Genomic DNA, 12810 nt, shown 5'->3' with positions numbered 1-12810 from the left:
CATGCAGGTGGGGGGGAAACAGATTAGGGTTGGAGTGGGGATTTAAACCCCTGTCTCCGGTGGGGTGAGAGGAGTGCATATGTGTCAAGCTGGGAGTTTTTCTGCTGCACTACAGGCTCTGCACTTCAGAGATGTTTAATGGCATTGAAATGTATTTTGTATCGTATGTATGTCGCTCTGGATAAGAGCGTCTGCTAAATGACTTAAATGTAAATGTAATGTAAATGTATGACACGGTTACAAAAAGAAAGGAAACTAGATAGCACCTGCACATGTGTGTTACAGTACTATTCTCCACTAACACTATACTGTATACTTCAAACTGTAGTATGACAACCTCCACTGAAGTACTTGTTTTATGATGCAGATGAAGACCGCCTCACCAGAAGAAAGAGTTTGGTTGACACCATTTCTCTTCAAGTGGATTTCCCTTCCGATAGCCTACCAGACAAGGTATGTCTGGACATATGTATGCTGTCCTGATACAGTGAAAATAATAAAAAAAAATTAAAAAAAGGAAAAGGAGGCTCTGAGTGCGGCTCTATTATGTTTTTGCATGTCTGAATATAAACAAATTAAACATTCAACACTCCAACAACATTGAACACCCAAGCAGTGCTCCTACCTTCCCTTTCTATTGCACACAAATGTACATGTCATGTCTTTTGATTGTGATTTCTGAGATCGTTGTGGGGATAATAGGGGTATCCGGTTTCACTTGGTATCAGGAAAAGTTGGTGTCTGTAGTATATGGGATAAAGCCATATATTGTTAGTATTCTAATGATTATAAAACCATATGTACCTGATATAGTGTAAGTACAAGGAAGATTTCGCAATGCCCAGGGTTCTGTTGAGTAAAGTACTCCACTTTCTTTCTTTGCAGTCTCCGCTGGCTGAGGAGATCACCTTCGAGACTCTGAAAAAGGCCATTGGTAAGGCATTGGAAACCCTGTAGCTATGAGCAGAACACCTTCAACCGTATTAGTCTTTGTAAAGTCTATCATACCACACAGCATTTTAGCAAGCATAGTTAACAATCAACCCCCTTTCTTGATAAAGTGATGATTGTATTACACAAAACTGTTGATTTCGGATTCATGTTTACATATCTTGCATTACTCATCTCATATGTATATACTGTATTTTATACCATCTATTGCATCTTGCCTATGCCGCTCTGTCATTGCACATTCATATATTTATATGTATATATTCTTATTCCATTCCTTCACTAAGATTTGTGTGTATTAGTTAGTTGTTGTGTAATTGTTAGATTACATGTTAGATATTGCTGCAATGTCGGAACTAGAAGAACAAGCATTTTGCTACACTCGCAATAACATCTGCTAACCATGTGTATGTGAACAATAAAATGTTATTTGATTTCATTGACACAATAACCACTATGTTCCATTTTGAGCAACTGAGCTTAACGGCCCAGTGCAGTCAAAAACTTCATTTTGAAAAGACCGCCTGAAATTTCAGCCTGTTTTGTCATTTTGGCCTGCCTGGTGACATCACCAGATTGTTTTTTTTTTAAATTGAAAACAATCACAGTAAGGTACTTTAATTATTTAATTATTAACCTGAAAATATTTGATATTGAAGTAAAAACGGCTGCATTGGACCTTTAATGCATCAAACTACAAAGACGTTACCAGATAATTTTTTTGTAAATACCAGGTTAAAACCACCTGAAATAGGAGACAAAATGTAATTTGTAAGCGGCCCTCTTCTCTCCAGACACCACAGGGTTGGAGGAGCAGGAGAAGGAGAAGAGGCGCCAGGTCATGGAGAAGTTCCAGAAGGCTCCGTTTGAGGAGATTGCCGCCCACTGCGAGTCCAAGGTAAACCAAAGACTACGTTGACCACAATTCTGCCACACACACACTGCATACGCTCTATTTCACATACACCCACACACACACCCATAGATCTTTACATTACTCCCTTTTTGTTTACAAGGCCTTACTTCATAAACTTCCATCTTATCTGACTTTGTTGTTGAAGTATAGACACCTTAGTTGCCTAACCCGTTCATTCTTGAGGTTCGTAAGGTTTCCACCTAGCTAGGTATATCTGCTTTTAGTTTTAATGCACCCTATTGCTGAAAAAAAAAAAAAAACATTTAATCTTGATGTTCTGGTGCCGTTCGGGCAATTAAACATTTTGATTGGGGACTTATTTGTGGAGGAATGTAACTAATTGTCTTGGTGATTTGTGATGTTGTATTTGTGCTTCCCATGACTGTATTTTGTATTTTAACGTGTATATGTTTGGGTATAATGTGTATTTATGTTATACAGTCCCCTTGACTTTTTCCACATTTTGTTACGTTACAGCCTTATTCTAAAATGTATTTAAAAAAAATGTTCCTCATCAGTCTACACACAATACCCTATCATGACAAAGTAAAAACAGGTTTTTAGACATTTTCATTAAAAATAAAAAACAGAAATACCTTATTTAGATAAGTATTCAGACCCTTTGCTATGAGATTTGAAAAATTGTGCTCAGGTGTTTCCATTGATCATCCTTGAGATATTTCTATCACTTGATTGGAGAGCACCTGTGGTACATTCAATTGATTGGACATGATTTGGAAAGGCACACGCCTGTCTTTTTAAAGTCCCACAGTTTACAGTGCATGTCAGAGAAAAAAACTTAACAATGAGGTTGAAGGAATTGTCTGTAGAGTTCCGAGACAGGATTGTGTCGAGGCACAGATCTGGGGAAGGGTACCAAAATATTTCTGCAGCATTGAAGGTCCCCGGCAGAAGTTTAGAACCACCAAGACTCTTCCTAGACCTGGCCGCCCGGCCAAACTGAGCAATTTGGGGAGAAGGGCCTTGGGTCAGGGAGGTGACCAAGAACCCGATGGTCACTCTGACAGAGCTCCAGAGTTCCTTTGTGAAGATAGGAGAACCTTCCAGAAGGACAACCATCTCTGCAGCACTCCACCAATCAGGCATTTATGGTAGAATGGCCAGATGGAAGGCACATGACAGCCCGCTTGGAGTTTGCCAAAAGGTCTCTAAAGGACTCTGACCATGAGCAACAATATTCTCCAGTCTGATGAAACCAAGATTTAACTATTTTGCCTGAATGCCAAGCGTCACATCTGGAGGAAACCTGGCACCATCCCTACGGTGAAGCATGGTGGTGACAGCATCATTCTGTGGGGACGTTTTTCAGCGGCAGAATGGGAGAAACTCCAAGCTTGTAGTGACATACCCAAGAAGACTCAAGGCTGTAATCGCTGCCAAAGGTGCTTCGATAAAGTATTAAATGGTCTGAATACCTATGTAAATGTAATATTTCAGTTTTTTATTTTTAATTCATTTGCAAAATGTCTAAAAACGTGTTTTGCTTTGTCAATTTGGGGTATTGTCTGTAGATTGATGAGGAAAAATAACAATTGAATCCATTTCAGAATAAGGCTGTAACATAACAAAATGTGGAAAAGGTCAAGGGATCTGAATACTTTACGAATGCACTGTATATACAGGGCACTTTTCCCTGTAAAAAAATAAAGGTTAAATGAAAAATTATAATAAAACGTGCAAACACAGGGTTTTTTAAAGCTAATTTCCTGCGATTCTACCATGGAGCTGAAAGAAGAATTTGCAGTTTTAATACATATTTCCTGCGATTCAATGCATTTGCCATGGTTAATGCTGTGTCATTTTGCTCAACTAAAATAACATTACTGCTCAATACCGCTAAATTAATTGATTTTTGGATTTTAAATTCTCCCTGCCTGTCTAGCTTTTATTATTGGGACAGTGAAGAATGTTTTTTCTTCTTTTGGCTCTATAATCAAAAGGTTAAAGTGTAGACTGTCAGCTTTAATTTGAGAGTATTTTCATCCATATCTGGTGAACTGTTTCGAAATTACAGCAATTTTGGTACATAGTCCCCCCATTTTAGGGGAGCTAAAGTATTGGGACAAATTCACTTACAGTTGAAGTTGGAAGTTTACATACACCTTAGCCAAACACATTTAAACTCTGTTTTTTACATTTCCTGACATTTAATCCTAGTAAAAATTCCCTGTCTTAGGTATGTTAGGATCACCACTTTATTTTAAGAATGTGAAATGTAGTAGAGAGATTTCTTTCAGCTTTTATTTCTTTCATCACATTCCCAGTGGGCCAGAAGTTTACATACACTCAATTAGTATTTGGTAGCATTGCCTTTAAATTGTTTAACTTGGGTCAAACGTTTCGGGTAGCCTTCCACAATAAGTTGGGTGAATTTTGTCGCATTCCTCCTGACAGAGCTGGTGTAACGGTGTCAGGTTTGTAGGCCTCCTTGCTCGCACATGCTTTTTCAGTTCTGCCCACACATTTTCTATAGGATCGAGGTCAGGGAGTTGTGATGGCCATTCCAATACCTTGACTTTGTTGTCCTTAAGCCATTTGCCATAACTTTGGAAGTATGCTTGGGGACATTGTCCATTTGGAAGACCCATTTGCGACCAAGCTTTAACTTCCTGACTGATGTCTTGAGATGTTGCTTCAATATATCCACATAATTGTCCATCCTCATGATGCCATCTATTTTGTGAAGTGCACCAGTCCCTCCTGCAGGAAAGCACCCCCACAACATGATGCTGCCACCCCCGTGCTTCACGGTTGGGATGGTGTTCTTTGGCTTGTAAGCCTCCCCTTTTTTCCTCCAAACATAATGATGGTCATTATGGCCAAACAGTTCTATTTTAGTTTCATCAGACCAGAGGACATTTCTCCAAAAAGTACGATCTTTATCCCCATGTGCAGTTGCAAACTGTAGTCTGGCTTTTTTTTATGGCGGTTTTGGAGCAGTGGCTTCTTCCTTGCTGAGCGGCCTTTCAGGTTATGTCGATATAGGACTCGTTTTACTGTGGATATAAATACTTTTGTACCTGTTTCCTCCAGCATCTTCACAAGGTCCTTTGCTGTTGTTCTGGGATTAATTTGCACTTTTCACACAAAAGTACGTTAATCTCTAGGAGACAGAACGCGTCTCCTTCCTGAACGGTATGACGGCTGCTTGGTCCCATGGTATTTATACCTGCGTACTAGTGTTAGTACAGATTAACGTGTTACCTTCAGGCATTTGGAAATTGCTCCCAAGGATGAACCAGACTTGTGGAGGTCTGCAATCAAATCAAATTTTATTTGTCACATACACATGATTAGCAGATGTTATTGCGGGTGTAGCAAAATGCTTGTGCTTCTAGCTTCGACAGTGCAGTACTATCTAACAAATTGCACAACATATACCCAATACACACAAATCTAAGTAGGAATGAATTAAGACTATATACATATGGACGAACGATGTCAGAGCGGAACGGACTAAGATACAGTAGAATAGTATAGAGTACAGTATATACATATGAGATGAGTAATGCCAGATATGTAAACATTATTAAGTGAATGAGATACTGTATAATAGTATAGAAACATTATATACATATGAAATGAGTAATGCAAGATATGTAAACATTATTAAAGTGACTAGTGTTCCATTCCTTAAAGTGGCCAGTGATTCCTAGTCTATGCCTATAGGCAGCAGCCTCTAATGTGCTAGTGATGAACACATTAGAAATAGTGGATATTTGGAGACTAAAAAACCATGACCTATTGAGATATACAGTACCAGTCAAAGTTTGGACACACCTACTCATTCCAGGGTTTTTCTTTATTTTTACTATTTTCTACATTGTACAATAATAGTGAAGACATCAAAACTATGAAATAACACACGGAATCATGTAGTAACCACAAAAGTGTTAAACAAATCAAAATATATTTTAGATTTTAGATTCTTCAAAGTAGCCACCCTTTGCCTTGATGACAGCTTTGCACACTCTTGGCATTCTCTCAACTAGCTTCATGAGGTAGTCACCTGGAATGCATTTCTATTAACAGGTGTGCCTTGTTAAAAGTTAATTTGTGGAGGTTTTTTTCCTTAATGCATTTGAGCCATTCAGTTGTGTTGTGACAAGGTAGGGGTGGTATACAGAAGATAGCCCTATTTGGTAAAAGAACAAGTCCATATTATGGCAAGAACAGTTCAAATAAGCAAAGAGAAATGACAGTCCATCATTACTTTAAGACGATATCACATCTGATTGAATTGTATAGAGACTCCTTTTTGATGAATATATGTTAAGTATATTGAACTCCATCTTCACTCTGGTCGCTCTTTATCAACAGGCCAATATGTTACATGACAGACTGGCGCAAATCTTCGAGCTCACTATCCGGTAAGTGACCATTGAGGTCAAAAGAAGTCCCTTTAAGGTCAGAATAATATTTTACAAGGGAGACCTTGTATTCAATTATTTAATGTATAATTGTATTGTCCAATCATTTCTGAGGCTGCCCTGAAGGTTTACCTAACTACTTTCTGTCCATCTGCTCTGTTCTTCTCAGACTATAGAAACTGTGGTGTTGAATTGTGTTTGTAAGAACTATAACCTTCCCTCCTTTCTGCTCCCTTTTTTTCTTATTCCTCCATTTTGTCTCTCTCCATTCGCTCTTTCTCTTTTCTCTTCCCTCCTATTTCTGTACCTTTCTTTCTCCCTTTGCTATTCCATCCTCTTTTCTCCCATTTCTCTCTCCCTTCCCTCTCTCCCTTTTCTACTCCCTCTGTTTTTCTCTCTTTCCCCAGGCCCCCTCCCAGCCCCTCTGGAGTGGTGTCTATCGCTGCGGGCCATGCTCAACACCAGTCTGTCCCTGTCTACGAGATGAAGTTCCCCGACCTGTGTGTCTACTAGATCAAAGACCAGCCACTAACGCCTTGTATCCTCAACCCTAACCCTGACCACTAACCATACCCAGACCTGTGTGTCTACTGGAGCAAAGACAACCACATAGCCCTTACCCTAACCACTAACACAGTGTACACTCAACCCTAACCCATTTCCTAATCCCTTCAGATCTGCGTGTCTATTAAAGCAAAAACAGTGGCAGGATAGAACCACTAAAACCCTATACCCTCAACCCTACCCCCTAAGTCTGCTCCTTAGCCCTATACCAGATATGTCTGCTACAGCAGAGACTAGCTGCGGCACTGTACCACTAAGCCCTAATACTGTGTTCCCTATTTCTTAACACTGCACATTGTTCCTGCCCCTCCTCAGACTAATGTGTCTATTACCAGATGAGATGGCTGTATGACTGTAGTTTCCAGTCACACGCACACAGGCTACACACACGTGAACGTGTGCGCACACACACATTCGTATTTATAGTCTAATCAATTAGCTGTGGTGTGTTGGCTTATACACTTGGAAAGTGGAGATGTTATAGAATATCGAAAAGTGAACATTACTGGAGGCACCTTGTCGTTTCGAAGATACCATCGCGCTTGCTAGCAAAGAGATTTGTGGTGGCTAATTAACAGTAAATAAGTGAATTGTTTTACCTCACAGTTAGCCAAGAGGCTTACCTAGCCAGCTAAAATTGTTTACAGTTAGTTAGCAATCGTTTCAAAACTATTTTGCTAGCAACAGTAGTGCTGCCGTGTTAATTATAACTGTCTCACAAAATGTGTCTCCAGTTGTTTACATTTTACCATTGTGACGCGCATCCATGCGTATCCATGCATTTCTGTGCATATTAGAGAAAAGTAATTTTAGCAGCCACCCTGAAAAATTGCTTGTTTTATTGGCTTTTGCAGGCAGATAAGCCACAGTGCTGCAGAAAGCTAATGCCTTGTTACTGAAAAGCCCTGTAGACATGCTAATTGGAAATGTCTACATTTTGAAATGTCCCAATTTATTGAAAACCAATTCATATATGTCAATCTGTCTGAAAGGACAAGGTGAATTTCAGGTAGAACATTGAGAGTCTTGGAAATGTGGAGATTCTATTCTGGAATAGACATCTGGGTGGATTGAGCAGGGTTCTTTATTGCAGGTCCTTTATGGCAGTGTTTCAGAAATGTTGTGTATGAGACCAGGCTAGTAACGTGCTAGTAACCCCCCCCCTGTTATGTTATGGTCTTGACTTTTGGTTCCTTCCATAGGAATTAAAGTTCACCACTGTTCAAAACCTACTGGAGTCATGCCCTTCAGGACATGTACTGAGGAATGGTATTGTGGACCAGCTAACGCTAATAGAAAAGCAAGCAGTTGGTTACTAAAGGCACCATGTCATTTAGTTGATATATTGATAGTTTAGGATGATATGGCAGCCAAGTGCATTCACATTTTTTGGTATTAATTGAAGTGTTCCGGCAGCTGTACTGAACACTCCCTTCACCTCCGCTTATCATTTTCATAGCACTTTCACAATATGGTACAAAAACATTTAGTTATTTTTATTACACCGTCTTGACAGGATTCATGTGAAGGCTGTTAAGTCGTCTTTTTCTTCTCAATCCTCTCACCGATGCTGAGCACAATACAAATATTCTAACGCAATGGACTTTGGATAGTTGCATCTATTTTCTTGTAAGACATTTTACATGAACAGTTAGAGATTTTTCATTATTGATTATCACATTTCAAATCTCTGTCATTTCACTTTCCAGTAATTTGATGAACCTGCAATTTGACATGACGTGTTGGTTTGATATCACAATGCATCAAATAAATATAGATACAGTATATACAATGTTATGCTTATTGCTATAGGCCAGATGTTTATGTGCAGTATAATTGGTATTGTTCACATGGGTTTCATAGCTTGCAGCTTCCTGTGGATATGTGTCTTGATGATTTGTCTTGATTTAGTATTGATTGTTATTTAGAGTATATGGGAAAATATAATTGAGAGGGTTCACCAATATTGTTTTCCAACTTTCCTGGCAGGACAAGATCTGTCATAACTCTGTTGGCCATCTAGAATACCAAAACCCTTTCATCTTTACCAAAGAATCCATTTGCCACGGCCCCCACCCGTCCCCTCCCTCCCTCTAACGTCTTAATAATGATGTCACTCAACATTTGGTTTCTGAGAGAACCAAATATCTGTCAGTGTGCTGTTTGGGGCTCGCCACTGGGCTGTTTAATAACCCAGATTGTTACCGTACTTTACTATCGTTACATCCTGGCTTGGTGCGGGTGTCTCTCCTATTTCTAGTGCTAGGTATGACGTAGACATGCTGTGTAAAACGCTGCATTAATCAAGGAGAAAAGGTCCTCGATTTGCGGTTGTTGATTATAACAGATTATTTTGGAAGGACCCATCTAAGCAAAGGACCATTCGGCGAAGTGGTGGGCATAGTTCAGTCCTACAGAGGTTAGTGTCAGAGATGGGGTCTACAGTCCTCCCAAACAAGACACTCTAATAATGATTATGGGGGCATTTGAAAAGAGGCTTCAGCAATATGGGTGATGTTGAGATGGTTAATTGCGTGGGCTCAAGTTGAAGAATAGAGAGGCTAAAGTGATGTTGGTTATCAAAAGGTTCTCAGTGATGGCATCCTGTTGTGCCTTCTGTAACAGGATACTGCAGAACGTTGCTGTGGGTGGTTTTGTATGTTCAAGGTGGTTTCATGTTAAGGTTTAAGTCTCGCTCAGCCAGGCTTTCAGTCTCAAGTAAACTGAGCCACTGAGAGACTTGAGTCCAGCTTGCGAGACTAGTGGATCAAAATTGGTTAGTATAGTGAGGAAAGACGGCGGGCGGTACCGGTGTACGATTGTAAATGGGAATCACTAAGGCTTCTGATAGCAGGGTTGGGGGAATCGCTAAGGTGATTGGTGGACACTAGCTTCATCCATTTTAATTGGCTGGTGGCGGAAAATGACCTTTTGGGAAGTAGCCTCTTGGATTATATATATATATATTTTACGTGGTAGCTAACGTGGTACTTTATGACTCAGACCTAAGCCACTTGTGAAACAGATAAATAACACATTTAGCACAGATGATTGGCTCTCAAACATAGATTTTTCCAATTGTTTTTCAATCGCGACTGGGTTGTCGAGATTGCTGCCTTAGCTAAGAAACTTTTGGGAAACTCACCCAAGAGCAGCATAAGTCAATAATGTTCATCCATATCCATTGTAGAAAATAACATTTTAATTTTGTCTGAGACCTTTTGCTCATTTTGACCTAATATGTAGAAATGCCCCTATTGATGCATATAATCTGAAATCATATCAGAAATGTGTAATCTCATTCATGGCGAAGTGCAATATGTTTTCCTCTGTATGATTATAGGATTGTTTTTCTTTTGCAACACGTAATGTCTTATCTTGAACTGTGGTGTCACTTCAGATAGCATATAGTACTATGAGTTTATCGAGAGATTCATTATGAAATATCAAGTGTGTATGTATAACCTATGGGATTTAAGACATGAGGAATGTAGACCATACAGCATCATTGACTGAGATTGAGTGCCAGTCTGTTTTTTGCTATCATTCCGAATTCCCTGTCACTCATTGGCTTGACAATGACTCCAATGGAGTAGACAAGAGCACAAACAGGTCTGGGACTAGGCTATCATTTACTTTCTTTATGCTGAATTTGTCAATAGTCTACTATGGTATGTTTTTTTATAGATATTCATCGTACGAGTGGCATGTTGCCTGATAGAAAATGGTTTGGGAGCTATAGTTCTTCTGTTTATTGTTCAAAATCAGCACTCCTCATAACTTAAAACGGTGCAATGGGAGACCACTGTTTGGGCTAAACCAGCCTTTCTGAAGTCTGATGTATTCTTGGTGTTTTGAGACGACCCCATGTGTGCTTGTTTTCCTTCCAACATATCTACGAAATCTTTTCCGAAGGACAAAATCCTGACAAAAGTTGGGTTAATGCCAGATACAATTCAATATTCAATAAGCAGCTCAATTTAAGTATTGTGTGGATAAGGAGATACGTTTGCATGAAAACCAGCAACCACAGGGGGGTCTGAAGACCTGGTTTGACAAAGGCTTCGCTGTGGTGAAGCGGCTGCAGGGATATTGAGTCCATTTTCTCTACTTATTACAATGACGAGATGGAGAATAGTGATTATAGACTGAAATTAACAGTATACCAATTAAGAATCATTTGAGCGACTGGTCAGCAATGGCTATAATTAAGCATCATTGTTAAAGCCCCATGCAGTGTATTTCATTTAACATCACTTTGTGTAATAAATAACTTTTTGTTGTTGTTGTTGTGTGTGTGTATATATATATATATATATATATTTGTTTATTTCTCTGAGACTCCTTGGGCCACTGAAATGCTCAGTCAGATTGTGTGGGTGTTAGGTTGTAATCATTTTGTTTCCTATGTTGTGATAATTGCGTTGTTTGCTCTGTAACCTACTTGTTTATATGCCACATGATATACAATAAGGCCGACACAACAAAAAGACAAGTCACAGTGGCAGATAAATTCAACCACACATACGTTTGTTTAATCACAAAACCGGAGACAAACATCTGTCTGGTGAAGTCCACAAAGCAAATAGTACATGGAAAAAACACTTACATGACCTACAGCATGGTCCAGCAAGTTAATGTTTCTCACAGTTTACTAAACAATTACTGATTTAGAACCACAGAGAGTTACCATGTGTGTGTGTGCACGCACAAGTTAAAAAACATGTTGACTAACCCTAGTTGTAGACTAAATGAACGCCAATTCCATCCTCCTATTTCATGTTAGAAAAACGGTCTATGACTCTGTCATACAGTAGTACACAATGTTAGTTTTGTTGTCATAGGCTAGCAAGCATTTTAGCAAGGTAGCCTAACTTCATTGCATGTGCAAAAATGAACCAGCTAAGTTAGCTAGCTAGGTAACATGAGCCTACTAGGGTACATCTAGCCTACATATTAAACTTAAATCGTCTCAGGCAAGTAGCACAGTATATTAATTTATGGTTAGATCAGAATCGCCGGTATAATCAATGGCCAGTACGGAGAATTAAGTCAGAACCACAAGTCCAAATCCCCATCTCCATCACTGGCTTAGGAAAGGGCCAATTTAGCTAACTAGCCTACTGCAGGACAACAACACAAGCAGACCAGAAACACACTTTTTTCTGACAATTATGTTTTGCTTTTGATGTGATTTGATTGGTGTGAAGCCAAATCCAAACTGGCCTCCCTTGGGTTGATGCGCAGGACTACCCACAGTTGAGCTCAACTCAACACTAATTGGCAAAAACATTTTTTAAAATATTTTTATCAAGGGAGACCAAATGCTTGCTGGCACAACTTCCTAATATTGAGTTGCACCCCCTTTTGCCCTCAGAACAGCCTCAATTCGTTGGGGCATGGACTCTACAAGGTGTCGAAAGCGTTCCACAGGGATAGTGGCCCATGTTGACTCCCAATGCTTCCCACAGTTGTGTCAAGTTGGCTAACATTTGGGTGCTGGACCATTCTTGATACACAAGGTAAAACTGTTGAGCGTGAAAACCCAGCAGCGGTGCAGTTCTTGACACTCAAACCGGTGCGCCTCACACCTACTACCGTTCCCTGTTCAAAGGCACTTCAATATTTTGTCTTGCCCATTGTGTGTGTGTGTGTGTCATCCTAGTCTTCACCAAGTAGCTCCTCATCAAAAGCATCTTCCTCCAAAAAGTACATGATCTCATGGTCCTCCTCATCCTGTAGGCCTTCCTCAACGATGACCCTTTAGCACATACGAACAGGGATCATGAATGGAAGGGAATTGTGTAGCTACAGGTTTTCAACCTGTTGGCAAGGTGACAAAGTTCCGTTTTATAATCCTAAAGTTTTCACATAATATGATCATATACAGTACCAGTCAAAAGTTTGGACTCCTACTCATTCCAGGGTTTTTCTATATTTTCTACATTGTAAAATAATAGTGAAGACATCAAAACTATGGAATCAACC

The 12810-nt window shown here is 39.6% G+C and overlaps 1 protein-coding gene across 4 annotated transcripts in view; it reads left to right on the top strand.

The window, feature by feature from the left end:
- The window catches only part of efr3a (EFR3 homolog A (S. cerevisiae)), a 255603-nt gene extending 244496 nt beyond the window's left edge, over nucleotides 1-11107 (top strand). For all 4 annotated transcript variants that reach the window (XM_014139101.2, XM_014139102.2, XM_014139103.2 and 1 more), the window contains 5 exons: nucleotides 368-453; nucleotides 886-934; nucleotides 1746-1849; nucleotides 6209-6258; nucleotides 6666-11107. In XM_014139101.2, coding sequence (XP_013994576.1) covers nucleotides 368-453; nucleotides 886-934; nucleotides 1746-1849; nucleotides 6209-6258; nucleotides 6666-6771 — 395 coding nt within the window. In that variant the 3' untranslated portion in view covers nucleotides 6772-11107. The remainder of the gene's footprint in view (nucleotides 1-367; nucleotides 454-885; nucleotides 935-1745; nucleotides 1850-6208; nucleotides 6259-6665) is intronic.
- The last annotated feature ends 1703 nt before the right edge of the window (nucleotides 11108-12810 follow it).

The sequence above is a fragment of the Salmo salar genome, chromosome ssa14 (genome assembly GCF_905237065.1).
Source record: "Salmo salar chromosome ssa14, Ssal_v3.1, whole genome shotgun sequence".
In the NCBI taxonomy this organism is placed as follows: Eukaryota; Metazoa; Chordata; class Actinopteri; order Salmoniformes; family Salmonidae; genus Salmo; species Salmo salar.
Note: the sequence above shows the minus strand (reverse complement) of the source record. Positions and strands in the feature narration are given on the sequence as shown.